The sequence below is a fragment of the Callospermophilus lateralis genome, chromosome 8, assembly GCF_048772815.1.
Source record: "Callospermophilus lateralis isolate mCalLat2 chromosome 8, mCalLat2.hap1, whole genome shotgun sequence".
Lineage (NCBI taxonomy): Eukaryota > Metazoa > Chordata > Mammalia > Rodentia > Sciuridae > Callospermophilus > Callospermophilus lateralis.
The window spans coordinates 48,238,448-48,251,160 of record NC_135312.1 but is presented as its reverse complement, the minus strand read 5'-3'; the positions used below and the strand labels follow the sequence as shown (position 1 = coordinate 48,251,160).

At 28.8% G+C, this 12,713-nt stretch overlaps 1 protein-coding gene across 1 annotated transcript in view; it reads left to right on the top strand.

Moving 5' to 3' along the window:
• Tecrl (trans-2,3-enoyl-CoA reductase like) overlaps positions 1-9,466 on the top strand; it is an 84,048-nt gene extending 74,582 nt beyond the window's left edge. Inside the window, exons 9-12 of the mRNA XM_076864754.2 lie at positions 2,799-2,856; positions 7,707-7,792; positions 8,337-8,382; positions 9,267-9,466. Coding sequence (XP_076720869.2) covers positions 2,799-2,856; positions 7,707-7,792; positions 8,337-8,382; positions 9,267-9,394 — 318 coding nt within the window. The 3' untranslated portion in view covers positions 9,395-9,466. The remainder of the gene's footprint in view (positions 1-2,798; positions 2,857-7,706; positions 7,793-8,336; positions 8,383-9,266) is intronic.
• Positions 9,467-12,713: the final 3,247 nt, after the last annotated feature.

Below are 12,713 nucleotides of genomic sequence, written 5' to 3'. Positions count from 1 at the left end.
CTGAAATTAACCAGTAAATAATGGAATCATATACTGAGTTTTAGAGCACAACAGAATTTTCTAATTTTACTCAGCTCTAACCTAAGGGGAAATTATACCAACAACATTTATGCAGGTCGCTTATTATTCTGACTTCTATTACAGTTCACAGAGTTTTAAAGCTGAATCTTAAGATGAAAATTACTGCTAGTCCTAATTACTTAAAATCCATTAGGAAGTCATTCATTTTTGTAGCTAACACACAGCAAGGGAAGTATGGAGGGGAAGAGTAGAAGTTCAATAAATTTGACAAAGGGGAATAAAGGGAAGGGGGGATGGGAATATGAAAGACTGTAAAATGAGTTGGACATAACTTTCCTATATTCATATATGAATATGACCAGTGAAACTCCATGTCATGTACAACCACAAGAATGGGGTCCTAATTAGAATAAGTTATACTTCATGTATGTATAATATGTCAAAATGTACCCTACTGTCATGTATATCTAAAAAGAACTAATAAAAATATATTGAAAAAGAAAAAAAATCCATTATGAAATTTCTAAGTTGATAGTAAATTAATCATTTCTAGGGTTTAGATACAGTTGTTTTATTTTCCCAACCTTAGAGAATATATAGATAAGTGTTTCATCAGGACATTGCAAGATGAAAAATATAGCTTATCAATTTACCACATTTCACTCACTTTATATTGTGTTTTTAATTTTAGTATGTAACTGGTATGTTTGGGGAAGGGCACTCAATGATAAATTATGTATCAATACATGAATACTCCGGCTGTGTATATGAAATCTTATGGCCTGGACTTTGAGTAGAATATTTATGATTTCAATGTTTACTTTTGTTGTGATGAACAGGAAGAAGAAAATGGGTTGAGGTTTAAAATGGCCAAAATATTGATAATCTCAAAGCAAACATATTCATCAGATGAAAAAAAATAATTTCAAAGATATTTTGTTTCTTAATAAATATTTTAATCTCCTTTTGCATTGTAAGTGATGAAAAATAAGTATGACATGATATCTATATTGAAATGTACACATATACAAAATGTATACATGTAACATTCATGTAACAAATCATTAATTTACAATTAATTGTTTTGTGAAGTTGAAAATGAGACAAATTTAGAGAAGATCAATGTAGGATAATAATTTACTAGTGATTACATAGGTAACTAAAATTATCACATGCTTTATTGAGCAAATAATATATGTCAGGTAGTTGAATTAATCATCATAAAGTCTCTAGATTTTAGAATTGATATTTGCAGCTGGCTGGGGATAGAGATCAGTGGTGAGTAATTGCCTAGCATGTGTGAGGTGCAGGATTCAAATCCCAGCACTGTGAAAAAAGAAAGAAAAAAGAATTAATATTTGCATTTAAGAGACAAGAAAAAATTCAAAATTTCTAATTCACTTATTGAGTCTCCCACAACTAGTAAATGAAAGATGTGGTGTGAAAACATAGACTCATGTAGCTAAAATCCTATATTTACCCACAGTCACAGGTAAAAACAAAACAAAATAAATAAAACACAAGAAACAAACAAACCAAAATGAAAAAAATTTTATTAAGTGAAAACTCAAAATTCATCTTTATATTCCTAATGATGACTTAAAAATCGGAGCCTCTCTTATTTTGTGGAATTATCATTGTATGAAATTAATAATTATATTGTTTTGGGTATCTTCAAATATTGTTTTAGTATATTCAATATGTTTTTAATGTTATCTCCTGAAAGAACAGTTCTATCTAAGTTGATTATTTCAAATAACAGTTTTACAAAGGAGAAATGGATTTGGGTTTTCTCTTTCAATCTACTTCTTTTCTAAAATTTAAAATATGTTGAAATCTATGCCATCTGTTTTGTGTGAATTACCTAGACATTGCAGTCTGTAAAAATATTTTTGTATGTGAAGAAATGCATACAAAAATGTTTGAAAAGAAAATAAGAAATCAGATACGTTTTAAGAGACTAAGTATTAAAGGAGCTAACTTTAAAGGATGCTTGGTTTGGGGGATTTGTTACTTTTAAAATGATAGTGGCTTTAAATTATAATGGTTTTGAATAATAATCTACTATCAATAAGAAAGTATTTCTTTGTTGAACTCATACCTTATCATACCAGATAAGGTAAATATGGCAAACAAAGGAATTATCTCACCTTCAAAAGATAGATATTGCAAATTTTCAATATTATTAGACCCAGGAGACTGTGGTAAGTCTTTGATCTTCTCAGAGGATTATAGTGACCTATAACAGAACATTAGTGGAAGAGCCAAGATCTAGAGGACCAATGACATATGAGCAGCAAGGGTCCTTGTGGGGCAGTACTGCCTACAATAGTCATTTTAAGAGCTGAAACCACTGGGATTCACCCTTCCTCACTGACTCTGAGAAGATTGTTACTGCATTAATTAACTGAGAATACTGTAAGAAGTCTGTCTTCTGCAATGTGCGCTATGTGTTCATGGTAAGAAAATCTATGTAGAGTAACAAGCTTTAAGCTAATAATAAACACTAATTGATTAATAAGGTGATTTGAACCTGGTTATCAAAAAAGATAAAGTACATTTTCAGAATTTTTCATTGTGTCTAGTTGTTTTATATTCAATATAGTCAAATAGTTGCTTACATTGTTTTAAAATTTTCTTATTACAAGTAAAAATGTTTGTCTTGCATCTTTGGAATTAACATATTACATGGATTTTATTTTGTCTAGAATACAGTTTATTAAAAAAATAGGCATTGGTTTATCTCTTTATCACACTGAAAAATTTATATGTTGTAGGTTTGTGAAGCTGGGAATCACTTCATCAATGTGATGTTGGCTCATCCCAATCATACAGGTTCGTTTCTTTTGTGTTTTATCTTTCCTAGAGTGAATTTTGTTGATAATTATTTTAAAAAGCTTTACTTCAGGTTTTTTTAAGGAGAATATTAACAGTTGGAAATAAGAATAATGTACCACATATTTTGTTTGTTTGTTTGTTTTATATATGTTTTCCAAATATGTAAACTAAATGACATTCCCTAAAGATGATTCCCTTAAAATGCAGCGTGCAGGTCTTCAGCTACACCCTCCATTGACACAAACCAAACAATCACACTAAAATATGTGATAAAAATTCTCATGATTAAGAAGTAAATCAGTACAAAATCAGTTGATGAATATTCAAATTCCTGAACACACAATCTTGATCTGATTTGCCAATTTTTATATAATCCTTGATAGTTCAAATATCTTTTTAATTTTTTTCCTAATGAAATTGAACTTTTTAACAAAAAAAGCCAAAACTCAATCACAATAAAATAGGCAGTGCCTGGAAGAATATTTTAAATTTAATAGCTATACATATTTAAAAAGTTTATAGTGTGTGCTATTTAAAGATGGCTTTGTTAAGTCAGTCCTCTCGTTTAGATTTAATAATATACCACAATTTCTATATAGTACATATATTTATTGTAAATTTCAAGTAGAAATTGTCAACATTTGGACTTCAGTTTATTGATCCAGCTAAAAATATAAAGGCAGAATTATGTTTTCAAGCATGTTTTAAGATCTACCTGAATTTTTTCACACTTTCTTGATAGGCTGATGAAGCATGATAATGCTCTCCCAAATAATTGCTGAATGCAATAAAATATACAACATTACAAAGTAAATTTATTATCATAGAATATTTGAAAAATCTGTGCTGTAAGAATATATTTTATTATATTACATAAAATTTTGATTACTACTCAACTTTTTGAATTTGTTGATCATCAATAATGTGTGTGGATATCTAAAAATTCTATGCCATGATTTATCATGGTGAGAAAATTTCACATAGTGCAAATGCTCTTATGGTTTATTGTCTTCATTTATATTGAAGTATAGCTTACCTTTCATAAAGGGGTTAAATATTATTTTTATCTGTTTTAAAATGATAGTATATACTGACTCTCTTTAAAGGCATGTGAATCTCCAATAAAAATTTTCTGAGAGTCTAATATTTTTTGGTGCAGAGAAAAACACAATACAATTTAATAAAAATGCTAAACTTGTTAATGTTATTTATATCACAAATTTCAGTCATAATTTTGGCTTACTAACAATTTGTCAAGCTCTTTAATTTATTTGGAGTATGATGTGATTACTTCAAAATGAAAATTTTAAGACAGCCTGCAATGTTAAAATTATGCATGCAAGAAAGCCATCGTATTATAATATTTACTCCACAATTCATCTAGCTTTGCATATTTCTTTTGAGAAATCATATCCCATCCTAATTTTCTTTTCTTGATTGAGTTGGTCTTTTTTTGACCTAAGGCTTAGGTGACTTTTTTTTTATCAGAACAGTCTATTAATTTTTAAGGTTATGTGACAGAGTTGGTAATTCCAGATCAGTTTTCCCAGGACTTTAGGTAATCTTCTACTTGGCTGATTCATATTTTATTTTAGTTATAGAAAATTGTGTTGAAGTATGGTTTTAAAGTTAGTTTTTTTTATAGTGTGAAATGTAAGGGAAGTTATACATCATATGCCTCCAGCATCTTCATCACTTTCTATTTTTATCTTTTGTTGTTGTGGGATTAACTTTTTTATCTACACTTAGTAGATAATCACCTGTAGGCAAATTGAAAAATGTTCCATATTATTGAGGTTGTTTTTCTTTTTTTACAGTTTTTTTTCTTGAGTTCAATTAATTTATTTTTTACCTTCCTGTTTTTTCAATATCTACTTAAGTTTTGGAGTTTTTTTGTGTGTGATTATGTTCCCTGATGTTCACAAATGCTTGTGGTGTGTGTGTGTGTGTGTGTGTGTTTGTGCTGAATGTGTTTTCTTCTTCACTAAGGTGGGTGGATACTTTGTTCATTCTTCTATGTGCATTTTAATACTGTGTTTGTTTAATCTTAGCACTACTATATACTATCCTAAATGCTAATCATAACACTACTATATACTATGCTAAATACTAAGTAGAGTGCTTGGAAATTATAAACCTGCCTTTATTCAATTTTATATATATATTTTTTTTTTCCTTTACCAAGTACCCTCAAAATCCAGTCACACAAGTATTCTTCTCTGGTATGTTGGTTCACACTGACTAGGTCCTGCAGTTCCTTTGGAACATAATCTCTTTTTCCCTTAGCCAATCCAGAAAAACCTTAGGTAGCTAATACAATAAGATAATGATAGTTACTGCAAAGGTTAGGAGGAGATATGGGGAGGAACTTAAAGAAGATTTATAGTAGCATATTTTCTTCTTTATTGACTTTCAGTAAAGGGGTGTTAATTAGGGTGTAATTGGGACAAGTGAGTCATTTCTATAGACTCATGAAGTTCATGAAAATCTAGATCTTCTAAGGTTTTTGGATAACCTTCAAATGTAATTGTCTAATCCTTGGAGCTTGACCACTTTTATAATTAAGTACTGGGTCTAGGTCTGGTATTCAGCTTTCTGTGGCCTCTCATTGCAAAAGGTAAGATGTCTTTACGTTTTACCTAGGAAGAATTCTAATATTCAAATTTCACTTTTAATTGCCAATTATAAGATTCAGTTTTAGCAATTGTTTTGTCAAGTATGTTGACAGAAAGTACCACTTCATTCCACTCTTTGAATTATATTGGATAAAACATTCCTCTCCATCAATATAACATATCAATATTACATTAATAAAAGGTTTCACACCTGCACTGCTATCTTATATCAGAAACTATCTGTTTTGCATTTTTGAGCAGTGAAGTACTCATTGCAGGCTCTTTATTAGGTTATTCTATTCTAAATGTCCATTCTAGCATCTGCTTTTAGAGCTACTCTTGGTGACAACCAAGAGATGCCAACGCAAAGGTGAAGGTTAGTGTTCAGAAGTTTTTTAGGGAGGTAATTTCATAAACAACAACGTAGAAATCATGTTAATGTAAAAAAATGATAACAATGCATTCTCAGGAAGTATCTACAAGGAGCATTTGGGGCATTCTAATATAAGAATGAATAAAGAACATTGTTCTGAATTGAGTCATCTTTTACTGTATTGATCAAATATTTGATGAAGACTAAACCAACAAGAGAGGATGACCTTGCCTTAGATTGCTTTCTTCAGCCAAAAAATCCAAGAAATGCTAAGACATGAAGGTGTTCTTTCTGGAGCACTTCCTGAATCAACAGAATAAATTCTTTCCTCTGGAAGAAAAATCTGGGTTGTGGAGAAATTAAATATGAAGAGCCTTCTGACTTTCACCAGTAATCCTACTCCAGAGGTTGAGGCAGCAGGATCACAAGTTAAAGGTTATCAGGGCAACTTAGAAAAAAGAAAAGGAATCTTATGATTTTCATTTTATAGAAACACTATCATAACAAGTATAGGTTAGAAACATCATGGAGAATGTGTGTATAAAACTAGTAATCTTTAAACTTACATACTATTACAATTAATACCAACTATATACACTAGAAACAACATTTTCTGTTTATATATGTTTTTCTATGTCATAAAACATATCCATTAATCTACAAATTACATTTAGAAGAAATGTGAACTTGTATTCTCTTGATCATGCCCCCACTTCCAGGGGCTGAAAACCCATAAGTTAGAGGCCTTTATCCAAATTATCTTTTGTGCATATGGTACCACTGAAATTCAATGACTATAACTGGGGTAAGTTCCTCAATTATCTCTCTTTTGATTACTATAGGCACATTACACAAAGGTGTTTACATAGATCTTATGAGATAATCTCTGGTATTAAATGGCATTTGTGTTTGCCCTTATCTTGAAATGAGCAGTGCATGAAATCTGCACAGTGCTTAATATATTTTTTACTTTGATATTTCAACCATAGTTACAATTTTGAAAATAACATACTGACATTTCATTATGACTTTGGAGTTACAACCAAAAGAGATTAGTTGATTTGTTATCTGATTAAATCTTGTTACGGAGAATAAAACAGTAAATTTATAATTCATATTTAATTTTACAAATGTCACAGCTCAAAGTTCAACTTCATATCATTATAAATTTCATTTTCTAAAATGTTTCTTGAAAAAATTTGAAGGAAAAAATAACAAAAATCAAGTGACAATATGCTAAATATAATGAGAGCTGTAAATAAGATTCTTAATTGCTGAGAAGAAATAATTTATATGGTATTTCTGAATATTAACTATACTGATTTTCAACTTAATCTTTTTATGAGAGATTTTCACACTCCTTTGATATAAATGGCATTCTTATAACTTTTCCATTGGGTTTTTGCTAATTTAATACAAAGGGAGTTTTGAGGTATTTGATAATCTCAGCCAAACACATATTCTATGACACTAAAGGAGAATGTGAAGAAGCATGCAATTGTCAAAGCACACTTTATAATTTTAGCATATAACACTGCTGCAGCTATTATAATATACAAAATAAATTTAAATATTTTTTATTTAAAATATTGAGGACTTTATTATCCTTAAGTATTGTGCAATGTTACAGCACTATAATTATAGATATGATCAAAAACGATAGCTATTTTATCTGAGTCAAAAAGGTCATAATATTTGAAATTGGGTCTCTTCTGAGCAATTTATAAAATAGGTTGTTGTAAATATACAATGTAATTTCATGGGGTATGTAGTTATTCTCAGGAATTTAGTATTATACAAGCATATAATCAAATTTACAATATGTGACATCATTGACATTTTACTCTACTTTCTAAAAGGAAATAATGCCTGTTTTCCACGTCCAAATTATAACCCCTTCACATGGCTGTTTTTGCTGGTTTCTTGTCCTAACTACACCTATGAGGTATGTTGTTCATAAATGTAAATTATAGAACTTTATATGATGATGTGAAAATTATATGTTTATATATATATATATATATATATATATATATATATATATATAAAATACATTATCATATATAATGATCTACTATGAAATGTATATTCGTTTTATCTCTAGATATGGGTTCAGAGATACAGATTTCAATTCAAGTTATAGATTTAAAAAGTATATTTCAACCACTATTTTCACTGTAAGAAAAAGAATATTTGTGCATAAATGTATCTACATTTAAGTAGTTTGAACACTTTATATAAAATGTCATTAGAGATTTTGAGAATTTTAATATTTATCCAAGTTTTTAAGATGATATTCTCTATTTTATTATGGATAGGGTACTATTTTTGGAATTTTGGACTTTCATATGTAAAAATTGAAGTATTAGCTTTGGAAATATCTACATTTTCTAATAATTTAATCTTTTAAATTACCTGTTTAAGTGCACAAGTGAACAAATTATTATATTAACTGTATGCATGTGTTAATTTATGTTTTAATTTAACAGATTGGGTCATGGATTAGTTTCACAGTCATGACACAAACACTGCCAGGTAAGACTTTTATTGACAATTACTCAAAATGAATTGACAGGTTTATTGACAATTACTGAAAGTGCATGAATATTTAAAAAAAGAGTGGTTTCTGAGATTAAGATACTGTTGTACTAAGTTTGGTGTGTTTGCAAATGGATTTTAATACTTCTTTATTTTTATTTTTAGTAGTATTAAAAATACTGAAACATCATTTATCTCTATATGATTACTGCTGTAACCAAGCTAGGAAATGTAATTCAAGTATATAAAGCAACGAGATTTTGTTAAAAATAGTGGTAATATGCACTTAATTTGAAACTTTCTTTTGTACACTTACACAATCCCTTGTATGTCTTATTTATGGAAGTTTTCATGAGAATCTAAGAAGGGATAACTGGTGAGCATGAATGTGAAATTTCAAATATATGCATCTTAGTGCATGGTAGAAATTTGATTGCAGTGCTTTCTTTATATATTAGAAGAAATACAGGTAATATATATTTCATCTATTTGTTCCATTGTACAATTTTGAACCATAATTAATGTGGTTTATCACATCATGTGTGTGTTTATATATGTAAAGTCATATTACATGCATATGGAAATGTATTATTGAAAAAAATTTCAGGTCAAAAATTTATATTTGGAAGTATTTTATAGCAGTAAGATATTAAAAATGTGAATTAATTTTGAACCTTGCTATGTATTTGTATCTTTATTCATAAATGCAATAAATATTGATTGAATATACATTATGCTAGTCATTGAATGTAAGGATATTGATAAGAAACTGCAATATTTCAGAAATGTTTTAAAAGTTGTGTCTGATACTGGTTCTTTGTTCAAAATAAGTTATTGTATTCACCATAGAAATAAGAAAGGATAATTTTTTTTTCTTCTAGTTGGGATATTTACACTTCTGATGAGTATCCAGATGTCTTTGTGGGCACAAAAGAAACATAAGATTTATGTGAAGAAATTCAACGCATATATGCACAGGAAATCAGCAATAATTCCATTCATATTATAAGAAAAAAAGATTCTTATCTTGTATAAAGAAAGGCAATATATTAATTCACTAAATAAGACTTTGTAAAAGATAGTTGACTGTTAAGCTCTAGCAATTCATGAATGGCATTTTTACAAAATAAAAATATAAAATTTTAAAATTCACCAAAATTAAAATAATAAACTTGAGGTTAAAAAATAAGAATAATAAATATAATTAAAGAAGAATGACACTGAATATGTTTTCAAGAGATTGATCTTTGAATAAGTTTTTAAAATTTATTTATTATGTCACAACATTCTTTCATAAGACAATTAAAATATTTGAATTCTAAAATAAATGTTTTTGAAAGTCATAGCCTTTACATCCCTGGAATTTCATACATTATTTTGAGAGCAATTTAATTTTTTCCTTTATTGTTTATTTTGTGACTCTGTGAAATGTCTTATGTTATTAATTTCTTATGAAAATTGTACTCATATGGAAAGTGAATTTTACATAAATAATCACATATTTTATTTATTCCTAATCTATACATTGCATATTATCATTCTGAAAACATGACAATGAAAACATTTTCAAAACATTATTTGTTAAATCATTTAAAACATGCATTTTGATAAGTTTATGTATAAATTATTTTATATCTATATGTAATTTATTTTATATAGATAAATTATAGGATATTTTCAGATATAGACATATATGTAATTTAAATGGATTGTATGGCTAAAATTATATTAGTACTTCATGGGCATTTAGAATGGAAACATGTTTTATTTTAACATATTTTAAATGCCTATAACCTCTCAGGTCTGTATGCAGGTGTGTGTGTGTGTGTGTGTGTGTGTGTGTGTGTGTATGATTGTGCATATAATTATGCACATATGTTTGTCAGAGAAGACTGATGTTATAAAAACCAAAGTGTATACTTGTTAAAATATTTGAAAGAAATTCTCAGTTCCTTCATTTTAAAATTGGGATTCTTTAGATTGGTAAGTTTCAAAAGCCTTTCTAATTCTCAGATTTTATAATTGTGTAACAAAATATCCTAATTAAAGTTCTTAGATCATATACATGTATGAAAAAACATCTTAGGAAATGTAGACTTATATGCCCCAAGTAATTGTTTATTGTATGTGGCCAATTATTTAAGAAATAGAAGTTTCACCCTTTAAGAGCTTTACCTTCATTCCTAAATGTTTACTGTTAAAATATCTCAGGTTACAACCACCACTAACTCTCTAATACCTATACAGCAAAATAGCATGACATCTATATAACGGTCTTAAAAGTAATGGTTAGTGTATTAAACCACATTTGTCTCATATAGGTATGTAATTAACTATCTATCATAAATATCCCTCCTGGAAACATTAAGGGAAGTTGGTGTTTTTATACCTGAATCCTGAATGAACCTAGGCAAAATGTGCACATTTGTTTGCAAGTAGGAAATCTTTATTGTTGCAAAGAGGACGGAATTCATATCCAACGGAACTTTCTCTTTGTATTGTGTATATATGCCCTTATCTGGGCATATTTGTTTCCTCTCAGTTATTGTTGTAGACATGCTTTAGTTAACAGATACCTCAATTATGAAGTTTTTCAAAATTTATTAATTATTTTTACTTCTTTGGGTTTCTGTATATTTTTCTCTACATTATTCTCTGTATTTTTCTCTATTGTAAAACACATCACTAAGAGAGCTTGATAAAATTATACCATCTTTTTTTATGATGGTGGACAAGCATATATAATCCCGCACCAGCCACATATACACCTCCAGTTTAAAATTTTTCTTTTTCATAGAATTTCAGAGTTGCTGTACCTCAGGGCATGTATACTGCCCACACACATAAATGAATGTACATAGGCAGACTATAATTTCTTTGAGTTGTGTAATTTCTTAAATATTTCCTTTTTCTCCAGCTTTCTCTAGCCAAGACTTCCATTCCCACTGTATTTATCTCAGTTGTTTCCTAATTCTGAACTTTGATACATGTTCATAATCATGCTTTGAAAAGTAGGATGGGGAGCAGAAACAGATCTCTTATGATTTCCTCTGTATTTAAACTCTTTAAATGAATGTGTATGGCTTTTTCTCTTAAATGTAAAATAAAAACTAGAATAAAACTCTAATAATATGTATTCATAACATAATATTTTGTATTGTTATTTAAGAACTTTGCCATTCCTTTTGATACAAAGCAAATCTCTATGATAATATCATAAATTTACCCAGATGTTCTTTTGACACAGATAACTTAATTTCAGCTTATGGGATCTTTTGTAGAAAAAAGTTTCATTACTGCATAGATTTTCGATGTCCTTACTGGTTTTAGATCTCTGTGGGTTTGGTGGCAAGGGGGAGTGTAATTGCTGGAGATAGTTCAGAAAACTGGGCATTTAAGTATAAAGTTAAAGTGAAAATTAATATGTGCCATATTTCATTTAAAGTGTATGTAATAATTTGACCATATCCATTAAAAAACAAGGATAGGGCCTGGGAATGTGGCTCAAGTGGTAACACACTTGCCTGGAATGTGCAGGGTGCTAGGTTCAATCCTCAGCACCACATAAAAATCAAAAAAAATAAAGATGTTGTGTCCACCAAAAACTAAAAAATAAATATTAAAAAATTTCTCTCTCTCTCTCTCTCTCTATCTCTCTCTCTGTCTTTCTCTCTTTAAAAAAAAATCAAGGATAATTTAAGGGTGAAAACTATATACACATACATTAGATAAATTAACTATAACATTACTAACATAGTTGTTGAAGTAATATCCTGCCCTACATGTATTTCATTGCATCTTCTTTTCACAAAATGCCTACCCTCTACTCTTATAAAACAGTACTTACATTCTCAGACCCTAAAGTTTCTGTAGGTGTATTTTCAATACTTGTAATTTTTATGTCAAGGTAAGATTCTAATGATATTAATAACTAATACATTCCATGATTTTAATAGATAAATACATGAAGGTGTATTTCTAATTTAATGACAGATGTATATACTTGGTATCTTCATAAAAGTGGTAAGTGGTGGGCCAAAAAATTTTGATATTTGGGAAAGGGACAAGTCTATTGCTATTATCTATATCAATTGGAGAACAGTAAAGGGATTCTGACACTCCCTATCCAATTTTTCATACTCCATTTTTAGATAGATCTGTTTATAGAATTTCAATCAGTAAGAATAGAGAAGGGACTGAAACAGCCTCAAATTTTTAGATAACTTGCTCATTGAAGAGACAATAAAATAAACCAAAATTGAAATTCTGCATATTTCCTTGCTTTACGATTGAATATTTAAACCTTAAATATTCTTTAAAATATGCAT